The sequence below is a fragment of the Crinia signifera genome, chromosome 12 (genome assembly GCF_055691185.1).
Source record: "Crinia signifera chromosome 12, ASM5569118v1, whole genome shotgun sequence".
Classification (NCBI taxonomy): Eukaryota; Metazoa; Chordata; class Amphibia; order Anura; family Myobatrachidae; genus Crinia; species Crinia signifera.
Window position 1 is genome coordinate 51,261,184 of NC_139228.1, and position 25,844 is coordinate 51,287,027.

The window sequence follows — 25,844 nt, forward strand, 5'->3', positions numbered from 1 at the left end:
AGAATATGTACTCAGTCGTGGCCTGACAGTCCAGGTTTTAAGTATATCCATAGCTCGTGCCTTGATTGAGGTACTAATGAAGTCACCTGTGGCCATGCATGGATATATTTATAACCTGGACAGTTAGGGACCCTTAGGCCGGTTTCACACACTCCGGCTCCTGCCGGACGGTGAAATCCCGCACGGCCAGGGAGCCGTGCCGCACACAGTAGTTGTGAATGGACACTATTGTGTCCATTCACACGGGACGGCCACGGCCCGGCCGCACGGCTGCAGCCGGATCCCGCCACTGGAAGGGACGGCTGCCGGGCTGTGGCCATCCCTTCCATGATAAACTAGTGTGTGCGGCACGGCTCCCTGGCCGTGCGGGATTTCACCGTCCGGCAGGAGCCGGAGTGTGTGAAACCAGCCTTATCCACCATATTTGGGAACATCTGTAGTAGCAGGGGATGCATTCTGATGCTAATGGTCAATCTTTGTCCGATTACAGCTTGTTTGTTTGGAAATGTGTCCATATGCCTCACTGATCAGGGCACAGCGATGGCACCAGTTGGAGAGATGACCTTCTATGGAGCCTGCTGAGCTGCCGCAGAAGTGGCAGAGATCCAGGAGAAGCTGGTGTACGCTCAGGTTGGACTCTCGCCATCGGGAGGAGCAGCATGCGTTACAGCCTGGTGTTAGGATTGACATGCCAGGATCCGAGGCAGAGACCTTCAGCCCCGCCGCCGTGATTCGATCTCAATGTGCCAGTTACGGGCCCGGTCTTACCACCAGCTGGAAGTATGTGGTTGTTCAGCTGTGAACCTACCAGCAGTATGGAGATCTTCCATGAGGTCCAAGTCACAGGAGCATGCTGGTGGACCAGTAATAGCCGAGCCAGCCTGAGATGAGAGTGCCTTCCCTACACTCCCAAAGTCAACGTGTCCTGTCTTTGCCTTGTTCAGTCCGTCCTGCACTGAGGTTGCCATATCTATGTGCTGCTTGTGTCTAACATTTACAGCTGTGTTATAACTACATTATCCAGTCTGAGATGTGTATTTCATCCTCTCCAAAGTTAGAGGGGGCCTGTAACTCATATTGGGGTCACAAGAGGGACTATGGCTACATTTACTCCTGAGAGCAAGATAAATATAATTTGTTATAACTTCTTTATATGTTACTTGGTCATTTGTTGTTATATGCACCATGGGTTCAAGGGGAATGAGATGACCTATGTCATGTGTTATAGATCAGTACGGCGCTGTCTAACCAGGGGAGCAGGAAAAGGATATTCCCAGTAATGCACATCAATGCGGAGTTAAAGGGTGGAATGTGCCATCACCGGTCCCCTCCTTACAGCACCGCTCAATCCACCTGTCCCCTCCGTACAGCAGCCCCATAGAGCTGGTTAGACCAGATGGCCCCCTGGATTTTCAGTCAATTACCACAGGATGACCCCTTATTTACACCAGACTCTGGCAATAAGGTTACCAGGGTTTAAACACAAATGAATTAAAAAATATAACGGAGATTTTAAAATAAAATGTATTTAGTAGAGGCAGAATTCCTCACAACGAGGAACATCTCCAAAGTTCAACATCTACATGAAATGTTTTTATAAAATTTACAAAAAAACAAAAACCTACTGTTGCATAGAAAGCCACAATAAGTTAAAAACGGAAAAGCAATAAAATAAAGGTGAGACGTGGTCTTTGCGCCTCTGCTGGTGGGACACTCTCGATGGCTTCGTAACTCATACAGTGAAGACCAAATGTCCGACAGTCGGCGGTGTAGCGTCAGTCGCTGCCAAAACAGGAGGAGATTGTTAGACTTCTACTATTGTAAGACTACTACCTCCCCCCCCCACTCCTGATCTCTATCGTCTATGCATTTAGTGTTGTCTGCACCAGGTCCACATAGGTGGGTGTGGCAAGAGCTCAATGGGTACCAGCACCCACGACGGGATGCAGTTAATATCCCGGCGGTCGGGATCCCTGCGTTCAGAATCCCGACCGCTGAAATACCGACATATTCTCCCTCTGTGGGTGTCCACAACACCCCTGGAGGGAGAATAAATTAGTGTGCCGAGCGTAGCGAGGCACCGGGCCCGCTGCGTGGCGAGCGCAGCGAGCCCGCAAGGGGGGGCGATCCACGTCCCCCCCTTGTCGGCATTTCGGCTGTCGGGATTCCGGCATCGGGATTCTGAACGCCGGGATCCCGACCGCCGGGATTCAGTACTGAATCCCCCACGACCAATATGAAATGCTAATCCCTTCCAAGCAGCCTCTTGGTCTCAGCTGTGTGTAACAAACCTGAAATTTTGTGCTTTAGGTTTTAATTTCCCCAACCCCAGCAATGTGCCCCTAATAGGAATCACCTTAATCGTCGATCTACAGGTTATCAGAGGCAGATCAAGAACAGATATGCAGAGGGCGATATCACCCATCAGCAAAGCTGCACGTTTCACAAAGAAACCACTCTCAGACCATTTGTTAGTATTGAACCTCGGTAGAGGAGAAGTGACATACCTCACTTGTGACCGCGTCCACGTTAGTGCGTGCCGTGGAGGAACAGCCACTGTAGGGTGATAAAACTCGCAGTCTGGCCGCGTGCACTGGGAGTTGAATCTGCAATGCTGGGGGCCAATAACAGACAGAAGCAATGATTTGGGCCCAGCAGAAACCGACTACACAGAGAATGTGGACTAGAACCTCTTACCTTGGGGTGAAAGAATGGGCAGTCTGTCTTCCTGCAGGCTGGGAAGTAACGGCAGTGCTGGGTAACAGGATATTTCTGTGCCGCTAATGCTGTGAACAAAATGGCAGCTGCGGTTATTCAGACAATAAAACCCTTGTGGCCTAATGTATCGCGAGAACGCCACATAGAACAGTTTTCTTCTCATCACCACTGCAGTGCAGAAGATAGTTGTGCAATCCCATAATTCCCTAGGCTCTCGCTCCAATCCCATAATTCCCTAGGCTCAGTCTGCTCAAATCATACCTGGAACCCCTCCGTGCAGGTCTGCTGCTTGGCAACTGCTCTGGGGGAAAATAACCTTCAACCTACAGCTCTCCTTTCCACACCCAAACCAGCTATTGCAAAATGCATGTTCCATTGGTCTGGGAGACCGATCTACAGTGTCTATAGACAGTCCGTACACTGACAAAATATCAATGACCTGCAATAGGTCGACAAGTACTGAAGGTCAATTTATTTTTTTCATGTTTTCCCAACATTTGCCTGATGCACCCTCTATGTGGGCTACCACTGGGCATAGTAACCAGTGGCGGGTGCAGCAGTAGTGGACTGAGCCAATGTGCCAGAAACGTGGCAAGGAAAGGGAGCGCACGAGGGTGACTGGTGCTGATGGTGGTTACATATTACCAAACATGCAAGATAGAACTTAAAAAGAAACAAATTTGTGTTGACCTTTTGACCCGGTCGACCTACTGACGGTCTACCTAGACACTTAATCTTCTATAACACCCCCGTAAGCTCCAGAGTAGACAAAGCTAAAAAGGCAACCAGCAGCTACTGAGGGGGTCACTAAGGCTGTATCACATATAATCCACAATGCTGAATACAGGGCATCACTAATGATCCTGCTCACTGAGCACACATCACCATGGCTACCTGGCTTCTGCGGCAGTGCCGGGGTACGTCTGCTGGCGTGGGTGTACGGGCAGTCCACTTTCGCACACTTTGCATCAAATTTACAGTTTGGGTGGATGAAAAAGCATTTCTCAGCAAATCGGCACTTGGGGAACGCCCTGGAGGAGGAAGAGGAGGAACAGGTCAGTAACTCAGGTGACAATGTCTGATGTACGTAGGATAGGAGCGGTTACCAGAGACTCTTAGGCTTACTAACATGTCATTCCATCACCCCCATATTTATTTATTTATTAACAGTTTCTTATATAACGCACACATATTCCGCAGCGCTTTACAGAGAATGTTTGAACATTCACATCAGTCCCTGCCCCAGTGGAGCTTACAATCTATATTCCCTACCACATGTACACGCACACAGACATTCTAGGGTTAATTTTTGTTGGGAGCCAATTGACCTACCAGTATATTTTTTGTAATGTGGGAGAAAACAGGAGCACCCGGAGGAAACCCACGCAAGTACGGGGATACCATACAAATTCCAAACAGTTAGGGCCATGGTGGGACCCGAACCCATAATCTCAGTGCTGTGCAGCAGTAATGCTAACCATTACACCATCTACTTCCCCAATTACCAGAGATGCTCGGGCTTACTAACATGTCATTATGTCACCCACACATTACCAGAGGCTCTGGGGCTTACTAACATGTTATTTCGTCACCCGCATATTACCAGAAACTCTCAGGCTTACTAACATGTCATTCCCTCACCCACATTATATTACCAGAGACTCTGGGGCTTACAAACATGTCATTCTGTCGCACACATATTATTACCAGTTATTTATATAGCGCGCACATACTCCATAGTGCTGCACAGAGAATATATGGCCAGTCACCCTGTCCCAGCTCTATATTCTCTAGCGCGTTCACACGCACATACACTCTCTCAAGGAATAATTTTGTTGGGAGCCAATTACTGTACCTACCAGTATATATTGGAGTGTGGGAGGAAATGGTGACCACTGCATTTATACCCGCAGCAGTCAAAGGGCTCAGGTATGGTGCTGATTGGACCCTAGGCTCCATCTCCCCAGCACTGCAGCAATGACAGTACCCAGCAGGCAGAGAGATGGGCAGCAGCACTTACTTGCATGGGGTGGTGGGGTGGTGATAGGCACAGAGCTCTGCATTCTTACACGCTGGCCAGTACTTGCAGCGTTCTGCAATCTTGGGGGTTCTAGGTTCATCAGTAGATTCAGTTGCTGGTGAATGAAATAAATCACTTGTTATAGCCCCACAGTACAATGCATTGCAGGATTGTTATGTCACACACACACACAGCCGTGACCCCAATAGGGGACTGTGGAACCATCGGCACATCCCTGCACGTTAGCTAGGCAGAAGTGACCACTACTTTAAGGGGTAGGCAAGTTAGCATAATGGGGGGAAGGGCACTAAGGCCTAGCAGGAAGCGCGGTATTTGCCTGGATGTAGGTAGGTAGGAGGCATGGCAAGGGTGGGGCACATCAACTTGGTGGGGGGGAGGGCACTCACAACAGGCACATCGTGAGGACCATCAGATGTACCATTTGTCTCATGCAGATTAGGGTAGTTCTGCTCCTCTCTGCCCACAGTATTATAGGATTCTGTGTAAGTCTCTCCTTCCTCTGTGTAAGGCATTGGCTCTTCCTCCGGCTCATGGTCAGCGATGTATCCTGGGGGGCTGGGAACCCCATCTAATGTCACTATAAACTTGGGGCTTGCAGGCTTTTCGGAGGTAACACTTTCTCTGGAGGAGGAAATATAAAGTTACCGGACTAGATTTGTAATCAAACCATTTCCAGGGCAGAGAAAGAACTTCCATAGGGACACAATACACAGTACAAAATGTTAGCGGATATTTTGCGGATCTCTCACAGCATTGCTGGCACTCAAAGGGATAATGTACTAAGTGTTAGTGAGATAAAGATGGGTTGGGGAAGCGGGTACCCCTGAGGCTAAGCAGCGCCCAAAGCATCAGCCATTCTAAGCGAGCGCAGTGTACACCCCAAACCAATAAGTGTTAGTGAGGCCTTACTGAATTATCTGGGCTGAGCCTGGGCCTACAGCTTTTGGTTTTTGCTAATCTACTGATTACATCTTTATTCTATGTCACACCAGCGGATAGCCTGTGTATACAATGCTAAGTGTACACATCCACCCAGGTTATATATTCCCTATAATAGTGGGAGCACACAACCTGTGTCTGTGTAGGTTGGAGACTTGTCGGATTTATCTTTAGGACTAGAACTTTCCCTATAGATGATAAATAGGTACTTGTTTCCTAGAACGGCCACAATCGGGAGTAATCGTGTACCTTAACTTAAGGTACACGATTAACGCAATGGACCCGATTTCCTTTGCCGGCAAAGGCAAAATCGCGTCGCGACCGACGCGATGGACCCAATTTTGCCATAGGGTTCAATGTTAAAATATTTTGTAATCACGTTCATCGCGTCGGTCTTGTGCCATTATAAAGGAACAAGATGCGATGGACGCGATTAAGCACATTTTACATAGCTAACAATGGGAAATGGGCCAATATGGCCCATTTCTCATTGTATATGCCCCCGTCATGCCTATAAATTAATGCCCCCCCCCATTGTGAGCGGCACCCCACGATTGACGCCAACCTGAAGCGTGGCGAGCATAGCGAGCCCGCGAGGGGCGGCGGTACGTGTCCTCTGACCTTTTCATACCCCTACTATCCACGTCGGCGTGGAGTTGAGAATATAAAGTGCAGCGAGCCCGAAGCGTGGTGAGCGCAGCGAGTCCCGCGAGGGGACGCGTATACCTGTGAAGTAATGCGCGTCCCCTCGCCACGCTTCGGGCTCGGTGGCTTGCTGCGCTCGCCACACTTTATATTCTCAACTCCACGCCGACGTGGATAGTAGGGGTATGAAAAGGTCGGAGGACGCGTACCGCCGCCCCTCGCGGGCTCGCCACGCTTCGGGTTGGCATCAATCGTGGGGTGCCGTTCACAATGGGGCCATTTGAGCCATCAGGGGGGTTAAAATTGGGGTCTGGGGACAATTTTACATTGAATACAATGTAAAATAGGGTCCCAGGGACCCTATTCACATTTGATTCAATGTAAAAATCGGGTCCATCGCGTTGGTCGCATGCGATGGAAGCGATTTTTCTGACCCGATCAAAATCGGTGTGGCCGTTCTAGGAAACAAGTACCGATAAATACAATACAGAAGGCAGCAATACAAGTGTTTAGTAAAAGCTAAGAGGCCATGGACAGTAATAGAGAAGCAGAATCCATCTAGCAGCTGGTACACCTATACCTGCCACAAGCTCACCAGCATGATGTAGTGGGATTGCTCATCTCTCATACAATGGATACATGGATCTCATTCTCCCTGTACTAGAACTACTCAGCATTGTGTGGAAACTACCTGGGCTGTATCAGCCGTCCTGGCTGGGGGAGGCTGTCAGTTGCTGGGAGGACGGTTTGGGGTGAGGAATCCTTGGGGGGTTTGGACCTCTTCAGGATGAACGATCGGCTGTCCACAGGTTTCAGGGTCTCAGAGTCCTCACCTGACACAAGACATAAATATGAAGCCATTTACTGACAATTGTCCTTCAGGTAACACAACAGAAATAAACAGTTCATTAAAAGAGAGACTGCAACACAACAGTGGATCTCTCCCCTAGCCACAGAGTGTACTGACAGGAGGGACATCCCAATTAGGTGGTCTCCATCCAAAGCACAAAGACGGAGATGTATCAAAGCTTGTATCCAGATAAGAGTGCTAGAAAAGAAGATGTCTTACCGGTTAAATCTCTTTCTTCGAGGACGTCAGGGGCCACAGGCTTAACACTGGGTAGTGGAGTGGGAGCATTCCAGCACCTAAGAGGTTAAACTTCTTCTGCCTCCCAGGCTGCTCCCCTCCTCTACCCCGCCTCCAGGCCAGGCCACTCAGTTTTTTAACAAGCCAAGACAGGAGACAAGAGCGAAGGAAGATAAACACCATACAGAAACACATTCTGAACACGTGAGGTCACTCAACAGAGGAACTAGTAACTAATAAGTTTATCATAACTAAAGCAGGCGCGGCAGGGAGGGATCCCTGTGGCCCCTGACGTCTTCAAAGAAAGATATAACAGGTAAGACATAAATCTAATTTTAATCTTTGGGACACATCAGGGGCCATAGGGCTAATGCTGGGATGTCCTAAACCAGCCACCTATAGGTGGGGACGCGCCTATGCCGCAGCAAGTACACTCTGGCCTAAAGCAGAGTCCTGGGAGGCAAATGTATCATATGCATAAAAGTGCACCCACAGACCTAGTGGAATGAGCCCGGACCCCCGTAGGAACCAGGAGGGAGGCGTCCAAGTAAGCCTGCCTGATGACAGAGCGAATCCAGTGGGCAATCGTCTGCATAGTAGCAGGCCAACCTCACATTTGAAACCCATAGAGCACAAAGAGCCTGATTCTGAAGAGTTTTAGTGCAGCGAACATAAATGCTCCAACGTTGTACTAGCATCTGGAACACCTCCAGGAGGGCTCATTCGCCGGCATCTAGAGTATGACGGCTGAGGAAGTCCGCTTCCCGATTGAGGACTCCCAGGATAAAGATCGCTGAGAGAGCAGGGATCTTAGCCTCCGGCAATTAAAAAAATTGGGAGATGTTTCCGCCATGGCAGCCTCACTGCGAGAGCTGCCCTGGTGGTTGATATAAGCCACCGTCATTACATTGTCCGACTGAACCTGTTCGGGGCGACCTCCAAGCAGAGGTTCTGCCAGGCAAAGGGCCCGGGAGATTGGAACAATCAGGAAACCCAACTTTCGATCAAAGACCCTGGAATGATCTTTGGTAAGTTACGGAGGCTGGCATCCATGCTGTGAGGTTCTGGTCTAGAAGCCACCAGGAGAGGGAGCGATGCACAACCGGTGATAAGGCTATCACCTGTGACCAGATGTTGGTGTAGGATCCCGACCACTTGGTGAGGATCTCTCGTTTTAGAGTGGAATTGGGCATACTCCACCATGTCGAAGGCCAATACCATCGAGCCTAGGACCCTCAAGCAGGCATGAATGGACACTCATCAGAACCCTATAAACAAAATAAATGGACATCCATCTGAGGGAGAGGAGACATCCGATTCGGGACTGCAGTGTCCTGCGACGCTCCTCTGGTAGGTAGATGGATCATAGACTGTAAGGAAATCATGGATGACTTGGGCCAATTGATGATCCAGCCGTGACATTCTAGGACCGTCACCACTGTGGTCAGATGGTCCCTGAGAACTTCTGCAAATTGTGCAAGAATCAACAGGTTGTCCAGATACGGAAGTATCCGGTAACCCTGGTTGCGAAGATTGCTGCCTTTTGTAAACACCCTAGGGGTGGTAGACAGGCCAAAAGGCAGAGCCTGAAATGGAAAATGACGATCTTGTAGTGCAAACCGCAGAAACCGTTGATGTTCCGGTCTGATGGGGATATGAAGGTATGTGTCCTGGATGTCCAGTGATGCAATGTAGTCTCCGGGTTTTAAGGGTCTCCATTCAGGACACAAACAAACTGCCGCTAGAGTAGTTGCCCATTCCACCATGGCCTTAGCCACCCAGGCTGATGCTAGGACAGGCCTAGCTACCGCACCTGCAGCAGTGTAAATGTTTCCCCATTTCTGATCTGCTAGGTCTTTGAGGAACGCAGTTGGGATGGGCGGCGTAAAGATTCACACTAGGTTAGCGACATGTGTGTCTACCTTGGGCGCCGTTTGCCAGTGGACTCGAAGAGTTTTCCCTGACCGTAGGGAAGACTGGCAGTGAAGGAGTGGACCACTGGGTGACTGCTGTAGAGCTCTCAGTGTCCCTGCTGCACGTGCTGTGGGCCGGAAGGATCAGTGGCGGGAAACTGTGCCTACTGTCCCTGGGGGAGACATGGGATGCCTTGAAAAAGAAGCCTTGTGCTTTTAAACGCATTGGCGGCTGGAGGATATCTGAAGGACTTGGTGCGACTTGACCCACGGGTGACGCCCTTTCTGTATAAGAACTACCTTCTTGTCTGCAAACATTTTTAGACTACAGCGTTTGGTGAGAGTCCACCTTGTCATTTCCCACTGTATAATCTTTTTTTAATTATTAAAAACTGTACTGCACTGTATTCAGTTTTTTCTTTTATGGCTATAAAATGCCAACGAATTGGATTGTCCACGCGGTGACGTTACCGCTCCCACAAGGAGGCTATATTGTCTACTTTGAGAGTAGACATAACAGAAGGGTACGAGTTTCACCATTAATTATCTCTGACAACATATGTACAAAACTGTGTTACACTATTGTTTTTCCCTTTCTCTTTTGGGTAAAAAAACATATGAAAAGTTAAGAAAAATTGTGACCAGCGCTCACGGATACTGTGATATTTCTTCCTGTATGCATTTTATCGATCTATGGTAAGGTGAAACCATATTTTCACTTGTATCCCACAAGCGAAGGTCAGCTCAAAAAGGTTGATCTACTATTCTAAAAAATTGTGTTTACTTGTTAGCGCAGCCCGGCAGTCCCCAGCGCCGGGCTGCACAGCAGCTATATGTCCCATCATGTGCGCTCCCAGAGGAGAGTGTGTTACCTTTGTAATCGGTGTCCTGGTGCATGGCCACAGCTGTGGTCTACCGAATGCCCGGGGATGGCTGCGGCCACCACCGATGCGTGGTGCTGCAGCCACTGGGCCCTGGTGATGGTGCAGCCATGCTGGTGTCTAAAAGACCCCCTGCTTTGCTGCACTGTCACTGACTCCAGTCAGTGTAAAAATAAAAATTAAGTAGCAAGGCTGCTTATGCCAGCCTATCTGTAAGGTGCATTGTTGGCTCCTGCCAGCACAAAAAAAACTGAATTGCCTGGCCTGGAGATGGGGAGGAGCCTGTTCTGCCTGGGAGGCAGGAAGAAGTTTAACCTCTTGGGTGTTGGAATGCTCTCTCCCACTCCAATATCCAGTGTTAAGCCTGTGGCCCCTGACGTGTCCCAAAGAATAAAAATGGCAATTAGGAGCTGACTGGTTGGTACTTTCTCTCTCTCCAAGCTTTGATAAATATGCCACAATGTTAACTGTACAATGGTGGGTTGGATCAGACAGGTGTTTCTGGCTGGTCATCCGGCCTATTTACTGATTGGGATGGTTGGCTGTAATGTTACCGTGCAGTACACAGACCGCTCCATCCAGCACGGAGAAACTGCTCATTCTCAGCTATAAATCATGCATTAGCTTACAACCATTGAAAGAGAATTTACTGTGAATAACAGGACACAAGTCACAAACCTGGTTTCCAGGTCTCGGCTGTATCACTGGGATCTGACTGTAGTCTGGACAGGACATCTAGTCTTTGCTGCTCTAATAAGACAACATTACAACATAGTTACACTTCGTCTGTATATCCCTGCACACTATAATATTATAACAATAAGATACATACTCTGGCAGGCTCTCTAAGTCCACACCCATCAGAAGCCATGTTACCCTTTCTGTAGACCTAACGTATCCTCTAGAACAGTGGTTCCCAACCCTGGTCCTCAAGTACCCCCAACAGTGCACGTTTTCCAGGTCACCCAGCCGGTGCACAGATTATTCAGGCACATTTTAAAAGATCCACAGGTGGAGCTAATTATTTCACTGATTCCGTATGGAGACCTGCAAAACGTGCACTGTTGGGGGTACTTGAGGACTAGGGTTGGGAACCACTGCTCTAGAAGGATGTACTATCCCCTGTAAGACTGTCATGCACTGGGGTGTGTGTGGATGGAGCGGAGGGGTTAGTTGATGGAGCGATGCCAGTGCAACACCTTACCTATGAGGGCAGCAGTATAACCTAGCCTAGCTCTGCCATATAGGGGGAGGGCATCCTCTCTGTGTTAGGTAAGCCTGTACCCATCAGCAGCTGTAATATCCCCTGTAAGACCATGTAATGCACTAGTGTGTGTGGTTGACCATGTGACACCTTACCTATGAGGGCAGCGGTATAACCTAGCCTAGCTCTGGCAGACAGGTGGACCACCTCCTCTGTGTCTTGCCTGGTGTCCGGCACTGAGCGCTCCTCGGGCTCATCCTGGTAATGGAACATTGACGCTCTGCTCTTCATCAGGATAAGCTCCTCCTCCTCCTGCAGATGACGGGTTCGTGGAGCAACAGGCACAGTCTGCTTTGGGGGTGCTAGAAAGGAAACAGATTGGATAAACGAACGCCCATGGCACCAGGGTAACGGTTACAGTGAATCTGGGATGATCGCAGGAAGATTAGCAAATTTTGCAGCATTGTACCCGACATGTTTACCATGTCACTTGTGCAACAGAGCTTACAATCTAATTACCCTATTTCCTTGTGGTGAGGTCAGTTACCTGTCGAGTAATTGGTAGTTTTGTTGATGGACTCCTGGGCCTCAGATATGGCTTTCAGAATAAGGTTCTTGTTGGCTTGCTTGGAGGGAGGAAGGGTAGGCCTACATACAGCAACAAGGAAATACAATCAGCCATCTTTTCTACTGGAAGAGAGAAGCATTAATGTTCCTAAAAGGGGTAGGTGAGAAATCACATTATTATACAGTGGTCAGGCCCAGCGCCCTGCCATAGCGGTACAGCAGTAAGAGGAGTACAGACATTTACAGGATCCTGCCGACTCAGCGGTGATAATACACCTGGGACATACAGAGAAGTGGGACTTACCTCCTGCCCAAACTGCCCACTAGCCGAGGCCTCTCACACCAACTGATACATCGGTACCAACTGTCAAAGCCTCCCCACCACTGTAATAGAGCCAAGTGGTATATACTACTGTACTATAACCCCAGCCACATCACCCACACCCCCAATATACGGTCGAATTACAGGTTCCCCACCACTGTGATAAAGCCCAGTCCTGCCCTACACAGAGCCGGGTTGGGATCATTTTGTCTACAGCATGACTGTCGACAGTCATTAGGGAGACATGGGAAAAGGTTGACATGGGTCTAGGTCGACATGGTTCTAGGTCGAAAGGTCATTAGTTCGACAGGTCATTAGTACTGTTTCTTTACCTGAATGTTATCCCAGTCGACATGGACACAGTTTCAAGTGCACCGCATCCGCTCGCAATGCGTCCGGTACGGTGCCTCGCTGCGCTCACCAAACTATTTTATTCTCCCACTACGCCCTAGTGGATGGTAGGGCATGAAATACCGCTTGTCGGCTCAAAAAACTGTGAAAAACCCCATGTCAACCTTTTTACTGTCGACCTATACATTGTCCAACTAATGACCTGTCCAACTAATGACCCATGTCGACCTAGACCCATGTCGACCATCATGCTGTAGACCAAATGACGTATCCCAAGAGAGCCACAGGATATATACTAATGTACTATAACCCCGGCCACATCATCCACACCCCCAATATACAGCCATACTACAGGTTCCCCACCACTGTGATAGAGCCCAGTCCTGCCCTACACAGAGCCACGGGGTACATACTACTGTACTATAACCCCGGCCACATCACCCACACCCCCAATATACAGCCATACTACAGGTTCCCCACCACTGTGATAGAGCCCAGTCCTGCCCTACACAGAGCCACGGGGTACATACTACTGTACTATAACCCCGACCACATCACCCACACCCCAATATACAGCCATACTACAGGTTCCCCACCACCGTGATAGAGCCCAGTCCTGCCCTACAAAGAGCCATGGGGTACATACTACTGTACTATAACCCCGGCCACATCATCCACACCCCCAATATACAGCCATACTACAGGTTCCCCACCACTGTGATAGAGCCCAGTCCTGCCCTACACAGAGTAGGGTATATACTACTGTACTATGACCCCGGCCACATCACCCACACCCCAATATACAGCCATACTACAGGTTCCCCACCACTGTGATAGAGCCCAGTCCTGCCCTACACAGAGTAGGGTATATACTACTGTACTATAACCCCGGCCACATCAGCCACACCCCAATAAGGGAATTTTTGTAAGAACTTACCATTCCAACCCCTTTCTCTGAGTCCAGTCCGGTGACGCAGCTAACCTTGGGCTGTAGGAGGGTCCGCAGGAGCCAGGCACCTATTGCTGAAAGCTTTCCACTGGATGCAGGCTCCTCCCCTTCCGCATCCCATCATGCTTCAGTTCAACTTAAAAAGCACACTAGGATACACAACTCAGTGCAATGCCCGACATCTTATACGCACAATCATATAACCATAACATGATACACATGAACGGTATGACTTACTGAGCGTAGGGGAGGGATCGCTGTGTCACCGGACTGGACCCAGAGAAAGGGGTACGAACGGTAAGTTCTTGCAAAAATCCCCTTTTCTCTTTCGTCCAGTCCAGTGACACAGCTTCACCTTGGGACGTTCACGAACCTGGACTATGGGAGGGTACGCTCAGACTGCCAGTTCTCATCACTGCCCGCCCAAATGAAGCGTCCTCCGACACAAACTCATGAAACCTGTAACATTTTGTAAAGGTGTGAACAGAGGACCAAGTGGCAGCCTTGCACAACTGCTCTGCTGTAGCTCCATGACGCACAGCTCAAGAGGAAGCAACTGACCTGGTGGTATGTGCATTAATTCGAGACGAAACAGGTCTACCTACCTTGGTGTAAGCAAAGGCAATCACTGACCTTAGCCACCTGGCAATGGTTTGCTTAGACGCAGGCCAACCTCTCTTGCACATCATACAGAACCAACAACAGATCGGATGTCATTTCTACGTCCAACTTTCTTAATTTGTCCCTATTTTTTGCCCCTTCTGGAGGAGAAAACACCGGGAGCACAATCTCCTGGTTTAAATGAAAGGAAGAAACCACTTTTGGCAAAAACTTAGGCACTGTTCGAAGCACAGCCCTATTTTCATGAAAAATTAAATGTGGAGATTTACAGGACAACGCTCCTAACTCCGAAACACGTCTAGCCGAAGCAATGGCTAACAAAAACATCAGTTTCCAAGAAACATACATAGGGTCGGCCGACCTTAATGGTTCAAAAGGAGAATTCTGTAACACCGACAGAACCAACGATAAATCTCAAGGCACCACCGGCTGCCTATATGGAGTCTTAACCTGGTAACACCCTGTAAGAAGGTTTGGACTTCAGGTAAAAAGGCTATCTTCTTCTGGAAGAAGATGGACAGAGCCAAAAGCTGTACTTTCAGAGACTGTAATCCCACTACGGATGAAAAACCATCCTGCAGGAACTCCAATAATCTAGACACCTTGAACCTGGAGGTGTGCCCTTTTTGACACTCACACCACCTGATGTATATTTTCCAGACTCTGGGTAGTATTCAATGAGGATAATTCGCCCTGTTTCACGGCAAATTTGTGCTATTTTCGCTTTGGAAGGTGATTTTTTGGGTCAGAAAGTGAATCACCCTATTCAATGTGCACTTCTCGCCATCTTTCTAAGTGATTTTCACAGTGTGTCGCCGTGTAGCAAATCGCCGTCTTTTCATGGTGAAGTGGAAAGTGAACTTTTAAAATAAAGTTGTTGTTGTTTTACATTTTGTGTCAAAAAAATCAGGAATTTTATTCTGAGAAGGGGCATGCTATTTTTATTCATGTGCTTATAGCACATGAATATATATTTAATAAAATAAAAAAAAAATTATACATACACACATATATATATATATATATATATACACATACACACACATATATACATATATATATATATATATATATATATATATATATATATATATATATATATACACACACACACATACATTATATATATATATATATATATATATATATATATATATATTTATTTTTTACACAGGAGCAGCCAGCAGGGGGCCGGGAGCCGAGAGCCGCTCATTAGATATTCATATATTCACTGCACCCAATCTTTACATATGCACGATCGGGTGCAGTGAATACCCGGTCCCCTGCTGGCTCTCCCGGGGGGCAGCCTGTGCTGCCTGGCTCCCGGAGAGCCCACCTCCCCCCCACATATGTTCTGGGGCAGGCAGGGAGACTTCCATCTCCCTGCCTGCCACCGTCCTCAGACTCGCCGCAGGGGTTCACACTCGTCGTCAGGGGCAGCGAGCCCCTGCGACGTTGAATAGGGGGGACAGCGAGGCTCCAGAACACGGCGGGCAGTGGCGAAGATTCGCTGCACGCCGTCAATATTCTCATTGAATATGGCCCTCTGTGATAATTAGCAGCCGAGACTGGCTTACGAGCCCTAAGCATAGTCTGGACAACTGCATCAGAGAGACCCTTCTTTTTCAGTAAGGAGGCCGTCAAACTGAGCAGAGCTAGGTCCAGGTGCAGAAAAGGCCCTTGTCTTAGGAGGTCCCGCCGAAGAGGAAGATGCTAAGATTCCACTGATAACCTCAGAATGTCCGAATACCACGACCTCCTGGGCCAGTCTGGTGCAATCAGAATGGCCTGAACTTGTTGAGACTTCACTCTTCTCAATACCCACGGTATCATTGGGAATGGAGGAAAAATGCAGACCAGGTAAAAATGCCACAAAACCGTCATGGCATCCACCGCCCAAGCGGTTGGGTCCCTGGTCCTGGAACATAATTTCCGAACCTGACAGTTGTTCCTGGATGCCATTAGATCCACTCCTGGGAGCCCCCAGTGACTCACAATCTCCCGAAATACTTCCGGATGTAATGAGAATTCCCCCTCCAGCAGATCCTCCCTGCTTAGGAAATCCGCCTCTACATTCCGGATCCCCGGAAAGACGACAGCAGGCAGAACCGGAATGTTAATTTCTGCCCAGGAGAAGATCCGCGAGACTTCCTGCATCGCCATCCTGCTGCGAGTCCCGCCCTGATGATTCAGGTAAGCCACTGCTGCGGTGTTGTCCGACTGCACTCTGATAGGAAGGCTCCTCAGACAGTCCTCGGCCTGTTGGAGTGTCTTCCAGGATATTTATTTGAAGTCTGGATTCCTGAATGGACCACAGACCCTGCAACCGATGGTGAAGGGCAACCACCCCCCAACCCCTGAAACTGGTGTCGGTCATTATCACCACCTAGTCCCAAGAGAGGTGTGACCGCCCCAGCTGCAACGTCTCTATGTCCGTCCACCAGAGTAAGGACTCCTTTGTCTCCTGAGAGAGAAGTAATCTTTCCTGTTTCATGTTTTTCGCATTCCCTGCCCAACAGGAAAGGATGTTCCATTGAAACGGTCTGGAACGGAATCTGGCAAACTGAAGCGTCTCGAAGGTCGCCACCATCTTGCCAAGGAGTTTCACCCCTTGCCAGACTGTAGGCCTTGGAGCCTGCAGCAAAAGTAGTACTAGCCGAAGGATGTCCTTTGCTTTGGACTCCGGCAGGAAAACCCGGTGTAAGTGGGTGTCCAAGATTACCCCCAGAAATTGCAATCTCTGAGAGGGAATCAAATGGGATTTGGTCAGATTTAGCACCCATCCCATGTCCTGTAAGAACTGTGTTGCTAATGAAAGATGTTCCAGCAACTTGTCTTCTGACTTTGCTTTGAATAGCAGATAGTCCAAGTAGGGGATGATCACAATCCTCCTTAGTCTCAGTGACACAGCCATAACTGCCATCACCTTTGTGAATACCCTTGGCGCTGTCGCCAGACCAAAGGGTAGGGCCTGGAACTGCAAATTAGTCTCCCCTATCGCAAAGTGAACTAAAGACTGATGTTCTTTGCATATGGGTATGTGTAGATAAGCATCATGAATGTCTACGGATGCTAAAAATTCCCCTGGCTCTATGCCCCAAGCACTGAGCGGAGGGACTACATGCGGAAGTGATCCACCCAAAGGTGCTGGTTTAAAGACTTCAAATTTAGTATAGGTCTGACTGACCAGTCTGGTTTGGGCACCAAAAAGGAGCATTGAATAAAACCCTTCTTGTGTTCCTCCTGAGGGACCGGGACAACAACCCCTTTTTCCCTGAGAGCCAAGGCCGCTCCCAAAAGGACCGTGCGGGAATTGGCAGAAATCTCATTGGAGGATTCCCGGTGAGATTTATCGGATAACCATTTGTGACAATATAAAGGACCCAAGGATCTGAGGTCGGAATATTCCACATGTCCCGATACTGCAGGAGGCGACCCCCCACTCTGAGACCAGAACGGGGAGCCTGTACCCCGTCATGCAGAAGACTTATCCTCTCCTTTAGACACTTGTTTCTTACTGAAGGCCCCAAATCTGGATTTGGCAGCCTTCACTCTACCGGCCAGGAGTCTACCTCTCCCCGCCTGTCCCTTACTGGACGCTCCCCCTCGAAAGGAAGAGCAGGCTTAAATGCCCAAATTTTGAGCCTGAAGCCTTTGCGGTGGTAGGCAGGAAAGTACTTTCCCCACTTTGTACTGTTTTATAATGGCCTCCAGTTCAGAGCCAAAAAGCAATTCCCCTTTAAACTTTAGGATTTCCAGGGCTTTCTTTGATTCGCTGTCTGCATCCCAGGCCTTCAGCCAGAGGGCTCGCCTAGCAGACACAGAAATGGTGGAAACCTTTGATGCCATTTTGGCGCCTTCTTCCCCAGCCTCAGTGATGTACTCTGCAGCACATTTGAGTTTCTCTGCCAGGATAAACGCCTCAGAATCAGGCCGCAGCTGATCTCCCAAAGCCTCAGCCCATTTAATCATAGCTTTTGCTACCCAAGCTGAGGCAATAATTGGGCAGAGTGTATAACCCACTCCCTCAAAAAACTGCTTTAAGGCATCCTTCCACCTTTTTATCCACTGAATCTCTAAAGGCTGCACCACCCTGAACTGGCAATGCAGTAGCCTTTGACAATCTAGCCACTGGGGCATCTACTAACGGGACTTTCTCCCACAATTTTACATGCTCCTCAGTCATGGGATACATATTTGCATATCTCTTGGACATAGACACCTTTTTAATCAGGTACTTTCCAAGCTTCCCCCAACAAGGAGACCATACCGGAATCCGAAGGAAAGGTCACAGATTCTCTGCGCATCCTTTTAAAAATACACTGAGCCTGTCCTTTATCCTCCTCTGACAAATCCAAAGTCTGTTTCACAGACAGGATTAAATACTCAATCCCTGGGACAGATGCATCAGCCTCTTCCCTAAAATCCCCAGATAAATCGTCTGAATCTACCGGTAACAGAGGAGGTGTAGCTGAAGGCCGCAAGGAGGAAGGGCTCTCAGGGGTTTTTGCTAATTTTTCCATAAGTGCATTCATTTTATGTATCCCCTGCGCAGTGTCATGTATGACCTGCAGTAATAAGGGGTCCCCTTGCGCAGGAGCAATGGATCCCATAGAAGTTTGGGAGGAAGAGCTAGGACCAGGAGACTTTATAAAGTTATCCTTTTGCCTATTCAGAGCCCTTACAAAGGCATTCATAGACCTCCCCAACGCCGCAGCCCACGCTGGTTGGGGTTGCTCAGACCCCTGGGCATGCACATTGCTGGGCACAGATCCCCTTGGTCCACCTGTTCACATGATAAATTAACCCCGCCAACACTGCAGTTTAATAACATGTCCCACGCTCCCCTCCCCACAGCAGCAGCAAAGTCACCTGTGTCAGTCATGTTAAACCCACGGTGCACAATGTCAAAGTACAAGGCAGTATATACAGTGTACTTATATGTCTTGCTTGCTGTAGACGACTCAGCATCAGCGGGGATCACGCTTCCAGGAGAACTGCACTCTGTGTTTGAGAAAGTTCAGCCAGGCTTCAGCTCCGCAGCTGTGGAGAGAAAATGGCGCCCGCACACAGAGTGGGAAGGGACCAAGTCCCTGCTTCAGCGGGGTAGGAAGCCAGAATTGGCGCCTTTTCCCCCTTTAGCCACTCCCACAGTAGTTTCTCCTCACCCCCTCTTGCCGGGATCACTTGGAGTCATCCAGCTACTCTGGACACCTGTAGCAGACTTCACTTCCCTTGCAGGGATTTTAGTCTGCCAAAAACCCTTCCAAGGTGGCGCCCGCCATCACGGGAGGTCCTTCCCCCACGATCCCCTTCTAATCAAGGAGTCGGTTCCAGATGCTCCCAGGGCCCAAGCAAGTGCTGTGCAGGGGGGGGGGGGGGGGGCAGAAAGCCCACCTCTGCACATAGAGCGCTGACAGGACGCGCTTCTGTCAGCCTCTGCTGCGCTCTCAGTGTGCCGCGCTTCTGTCAGAAGCAGCACACTGGAAAACCTGCACTAACACACTAAGTTAATAAAATAAGAAAAACCTAGCTAATCTAATCCAGAAAAAAGCTGGCTGTAGCAGCAGCCGATCAGCATAGCACACACTCCTGTGGGCACCTAAAACGAACTGAAGCATGAAGGGATGCGGAAGGGGAGGAGCCTGCATCCAGTGGAAAGCTTTCAGCAATAGGTGCCTGGCTCCTGCGGACCCTCCTACATCCCAAGGTTAGCTGCGTCACCGGACTGGACGAAAGAGAAATACAACCGTACTACAGGTTCCCCACCACTGTGATAGAGCCCAGTACTGCCCTACACAGAGCCACAGGGTATATACTAGTGTACTATGACCCCAGCCACATCACCCACACCCCAATATAGAGCCGTACTACAGGTTCCCCACCACTGTGATAGAGCCCAGTCCTGCCCTACACAGAGCAACGGGGTACATACTACCAATCTATCTGAGCCTTGGAATACCTTCGCTCAGGCCTGGAAGGCACAGACACACTACTGGATAAACCAGCCGCCCGGGAGAGATAATCTTCGTCATCTTCCTCCTCTTCCTCCTCCTCCTCATCATCATCCTCCTCTTGGTCCTCAACAATTTTCTTCACTTTCACTACTGAACTGGCCACAGGGATCTTCCGCTTCCTGGAACTCTCCCCCTAGCAAATACAAAGCAGAAAGTTCAGCTACTACTACTATGCCCCAAGCGGAGTGTCCCGTGTCCCAGAACCGCAGGAGAAACTCTCATCTCATTAATTATATTACAGGACATGGAGTAAAGGCATGCGTACAAGCATGCCCTAATGAAAAGGAGACTTGTGCTGTAGCGGCACTGCATCTAATCCATACTTGCCTACTTTTCTTGACTCCCCTCCGGGAGAATCCCGGAGAGGAGTGAAAGGGGGGGCAGGATGAGGCTACGTGTCAGAAGGGGCGGGGCAAGTCTGACGTCTCCAACCCTGCCCATGTGATAGACACCAGCAGCAAGTGGGTCTGCGGATTGGGGGAGGGGCTAACATGACGCGAAAGTTGAAATTCTGAATTTTATGCAGCAGGGAAGGGGGGAGACTTGCCCACATTCCCGGGGGGGGGGGGATTTGGGAGGGGAACCTGATTTGCGGGAGCCTCCTGGCCATTCCCGGAAGGTAGGCAATTATTATCTAATCCCGATAGATGGCGTGGCGTTTTTCCCAGTTGTGCATGTGCTTTGCCTCAATTGCTTCATTTCTTCATGCATCCGACCGCGCAAAACAACTTTCCAGGAATGAAGAAATTGAGGCAAAGCCGTTCACTACAGATGCACAACTGGGAAAAATGCAGCGCAATCTATTAGCAGACACATTAATCAACTGCGATTAGATGCAATGTCGCTACAGTCTCCTTTTTATATGGGCACACCTTATAGATTACCACTCACCTCTCGGAACGATCGGTCAGTGGATGGCAGCGCCGCTCTGTAAGTGTCCTTGGCAGGGCTTTCATCATGCCGCTTATACAGTTTAGTGACACCAATCACACGGCTGGCCTGTGAGCCGTTTGGCTTGGCTGATGTGGCAGTGCTCTGGGATAATCTATGGAAGCTGCTGCCATCAGCTGTGGTGCGCTGAATGCTCTGGCTGCTTCCGGGAGGTCTATACAGCTGAGCGGCAGGTCGCTGGGTCCGGTTACTAGAGGAAGCGATGGGCCTCTTCCGAGAGTACAGCAGATTATCAGATCCACAGTTCAGATCATCACCGAAAGGATCATCCAAGTCCAGCTTGATGTCAATGACTGCCTCAGACGGGGAGAAATCTCGGAGCGGCTTCACAGCAGAAGTCAGACGGGCAGCTAAGCCCATGTCACTGGGCACCCTGCAAATGAAGAGAGAGAGAAATGATTCCCTAATTAAACTCCCATCCCAGAGAACATTCCCAAGTCCTTAACTTAACATCCGTAAGCCAGTAATGGTGCAACAGTAAGCACTGGGTTCAGATCACCATCGGACAGAACCTCAGTTATATGTTCCCATAGTAATGGGTGAAACAAGAATATTTAAACAATATTGTTCATCGGCTCATTGACTCATCCAAGTTAAATTTTTACATAGAGCTCCCCGGAAATGAGAATTCGCTACAGCAGACGATTATCGATACACTGCAAATGCGTACGACCCGTAGCATACATGCGCGACACCTGCTAGCATAGAAATCCTGATACTTATTTCCTTCACTAGCCGTATGCAAGGTGATTGGCAGGAAGCCGGCGTCTGGGGGTGGTAACTGACCGCTTAGAGGGAGTGCCTAGGAAAACGCAGGGTGTGATGTCAGCTCTTTGTCTCATTAACGAGGCGAGGCAGGAAGGGACATCGACACAATGTATTAAAATCTTGTCCGCCAAAGAGGGGAGAGCGTAATCTCCTGTCCAACTGGCTCTTCTCAGCATGTGCGAGATCTACCGTGCAGCCCAGAGCCAGCAGCAGGGACAGACTGCTGGAGAGCTAAATTGAGGTTCCGAGATGGAAGTGGAGGAACAACAGGCCTTATTCAGACCTGATCATTGCTCTGCTAATTTTTGGAGCCCAGCGAGCAGGTAAACGCCACACCGTCAGAGTGTAATCCCGCCCTTCACAAGACTGCAAAAAAGTAGCTGGACTGGGAGCCGGTGCACAGCCCTGAACTTACTTGGTGGATGCGATAGAATGAGGCTGATCATGGCTGGATGGTGACCGCTCCATTGGGTACATAAGTCACAATGAGCAGATGTAGGGGTGAGGGCTCCTCACAGCACCCACTAATGCCAGTGATCACGACACAGGGGGCACTTTACAGTGGACCGAATCGCTGAAAAGTGCTCGCACCTCCATAGGGGTGCAAGCAATTTTCAGCAAATTTGGCCCTGCGAAGTGTGTGAGTAAGGGATAATTTGGGTGCCATTTTCAGCATTAAAACGGCACCTGAACAGCAACTTCCACCCTTCGGAGTGAATAGGATCGATCCCAGAGAAAGGGTAATGAATAATTACCTGGCATCGTAAGATCGGGAGCTGCTAGGTGCCAGCCCATGCATTCTCTCAGGTGGCAGTGGTTGGGCATCTCTCCCAGAATCCTCCCTGACTTGGGGAAGACTCTTCAGTGGTGGCATCGCACTGTTGAAGATAATTGCCTCAGATGCTTTCAGGCTGTTGGATTCTGAATGTAGAAAGAAGAAAATAACTGAAAATAGATATCACATATTACACTGCAGCAAGGCTACCAGAATGAAGGTAAAATAGGGCCAGATACACTTCAGGACTGTACAGCATTGAGCCAAATACACCCCAGGACTCTCATTAGCTGCATCTCCCCGTCACCTAGGTGACATCAGCACTCTCCCTTATCCAGTGCAAGCTCCCTACTAATGGACATCACTGGAGAAGGGGAGATTCAGCTGATGTATCCTAGGTGACATCGGCTGCATCTCCCCATCTCCTAGGTGACATCAGCGCTCTCTCTTGTACAGTGAAACTCCCTTCTGACAGACACTGTTGTACAAGCCCCTTCTCTGGGTTACATGACATCACAGGGTAATAATAATAATAAATGCTTCTTGCACATTACAGACCTGGAGTGACAGAGCGCAGCTTATCCAGCACCCCCTGCAACCTGCAGAGATAAAGAACACAAGCAGTCATCACACAATGCTGGACTAATATGTTAGCAATATATTATAACTGTAGATTATATGGTTACTAAATGTCAGAGGGCTCAGCACAAGGCAAGACGGTCACTGCTATCTCATTGCTTAATCCAAGAACAAAGCAAAATAAAGCAACTGACCATGTGGTGAATCTTGACGTGTTGTTCCCCAGGAAGAGAGACAGGTCGTCTGTCATCTGCTTGTGGCTCTTCTTATTTGCCACCATAACCATTATGTAATCCGGCAGCTCCTCATCTGTATTGGAAGAAACACTGTCACCTGCTGTAAATCCAATGCTCCCGCCGGAAATGTACCAATCATTTACTTTTAAAATACCAGCATATTTTGGATTTGATCACTTCAAAGGCTGTACTAGAATATGAATCCATGTGTTATATCTTTACATGCACTGCCCCATTTCTATAATATTATAGTGGTCATTATGTGGCGTTGTGGTGGTCTATGTTCATGTTTTATCTATGTGGCAGGATCACGTACAATGTATAAAAGGTTATAATAAGTACTTGTGTTTATTATCTCCAGTACCAATGTCAGCATCAGGCAACTCACATGAGCATTCCTTCATATAAAGCAACCATGTTCTGTGAGGTGTATTATAAAGATTCTGTCCATCAGAACCCCCCTTTGTAACATACAGGACACCATAGGTGCAGACAGCTCTGGTTCCCAATGACCTCCAGTACAGAGGCATGCTGACACAGAGGGAGACATACCTACATAGGCCCCCAGCTCCTGCAGCTTCGCTTTGATGGCCGTCTGCAAAGAACACACCAAACTGAGGTTATGACAGAAACCAGACAACATGAATTACCACCAATGCAGAGAGGACATACACAACCACACACTGATGGGCCAGGGAATATGCGGAATGGGGAAGCAGGCAATTTACTGATGGTCATTATATCCACACCTATTGACCAACAGTCAAAATACAGACACTGTCAATATACCGACATGTTCGATTGACCGACAGTGAAAATACCGACATGTCACCATGACTTCAAGCAATTTTAATTTTAAGCAAATTTCAGACTTTACCATCCCAGCGGACCTGGAGGGAGAATATAATAGTGTCCGAAGCATGGCGAGCGCAGCGGTACACTTAGACTGTGTCCCTGCCGACATTGACACAAAAAAAAAAAGCCACAGAAACACCAGTGTCGGTACTTTGACAATGTCAGTCAAACATGTCAGCATAATGAATGCTAGTATATTGACCATGTCGGTATTTTGACTGACGGTAAAACATCCGTTAAGAAACCATACTGAACCTGCTGCATGATGCTATACTATGTTTCCCATAGATTTACAGTACAGAATAGAATGTGTTCCTCGTGTAGACATCACAGAACATCATCAGCACTGCACAGATTACTCTCTCTCACAGCAACGAGCATAGTGCCATTCTGTAGCACGTACAGCACTGCATTCATGACAGCCAGAACATGATTGAGATAAATGATATGAACACAGAGCAGATCTTAGGGCAGGGGTGGGGAACCTCAGAGCTGGGGGCCGTATGCGGCCCCTGTAGCCGGTCTGAGTGGCCCGCCCACCCGTCTGATGGCTTTTCTGGCCGTCAAGTACAGAGGAATGCTCGAGAGGTCGGTAGTTCTCACGAGATTCCTATTAATCAACAGCAGCCGGAGACTGTCAGTCCTATTCAGCGGCAGTGGGACAGCTGCAGCAGGACAATTTGTAAAATACATTTTTACATATGGCCCCCGAAGGATTTTTTCCCCATACAAACGGCCCATGGCACAAAAAAGGTTCCCCACCCCAGTCTTAGGGGGATATGCTCAGATAACACTTCACCTATTCTACTTCCTAAGCACACCTTAAGGTCTGACACACCACAGCAATCCTACCACACAGCCTCTACCCCAAGCACAACCACAGTGAGCCAATGCCAGGGTTTAGGGTGGTTGAGGGCACTGAGCCAGTGACCCCAGTGTAGGGGGCTGAGCCGGTGACCCCAGTGTAAGGGGGGGGGGGGGGTGAGGGCACTGAGCCGGTGACCCCAGTATACAGGGGGGAAGGGGGGGGGGGGTGAGGTCACTGAGCCAGTGACACGGGTGTAAGGGGGGGAGGGGGGTATTCGGACACTGAGCCAGTGACCCGGGTGTACGGGGGGAGGGCACTAAGCCGGTGACCTGGGTGTAGGGGGGTGAGGGCACTGAGCCGGTGACCAGGTTGTAGGGTGGGTATGGGCACTGAGCCAGTGACCCGTGTGTAGGGGCGGTGAGGGCACTGAGTCGGTGACCCGGGTGCAGTGGTTTACGGGTACACACTCGGATTTTGCGGCTGATCTCCGTCCCGATCTCCATGTTGTAGAATATCACAGCTGACTGAGCGGAGCACAGGCCTCAGCTCCCGGATATAAAGATCACCGGTGACACAGCGGCGGCACAGCGACACCAGCGGCGCGGAAGAACAAATGC

At 49.2% G+C, this 25,844-nt stretch overlaps 2 protein-coding genes across 4 annotated transcripts in view; one reads left to right on the forward strand and one right to left on the reverse strand.

Moving 5' to 3' along the window:
* EML5 (EMAP like 5) overlaps positions 1 to 1,148 on the forward strand; it is a 114,404-nt gene extending 113,256 nt beyond the window's left edge. For both annotated transcript variants that reach the window (XM_083166513.1, XM_083166512.1), the window contains exon 43: positions 491 to 1,148. In XM_083166513.1, the coding sequence (XP_083022639.1) occupies positions 491 to 527 (37 nt within the window). In that variant the 3' untranslated portion in view covers positions 528 to 1,148. The remainder of the gene's footprint in view (positions 1 to 490) is intronic.
* Positions 1,149 to 1,506: 358 nt separating this feature from the next.
* Positions 1,507 to 25,844, reverse strand: ZC3H14 (zinc finger CCCH-type containing 14). 2 transcript variants are annotated; one of them, XM_083166517.1, is made up of 17 exons: positions 25,695 to 25,844; positions 24,117 to 24,159; positions 23,523 to 23,637; positions 23,308 to 23,348; positions 22,730 to 22,895; positions 21,147 to 21,579; positions 20,201 to 20,388; positions 11,976 to 12,076; positions 11,584 to 11,790; positions 10,903 to 10,974; positions 7,035 to 7,176; positions 5,178 to 5,380; positions 4,739 to 4,853; positions 3,613 to 3,749; positions 2,698 to 2,786; positions 2,508 to 2,614; positions 1,507 to 1,782 (listed from the first exon to the last, which is right to left on the reverse strand). In XM_083166517.1, exons 1-17 carry the CDS (start codon positions 25,728 to 25,730, stop codon positions 1,776 to 1,778), a joined length of 2,202 nt encoding a protein of 733 aa, XP_083022643.1. In that variant the 5' UTR covers positions 25,731 to 25,844; the 3' UTR covers positions 1,507 to 1,775. The 2 variants fall into 2 exon arrangements, with proteins under 2 accessions (XP_083022643.1, XP_083022644.1); XM_083166518.1 differs by lacking the exon at positions 25,695 to 25,844 and adding an exon at positions 25,241 to 25,355.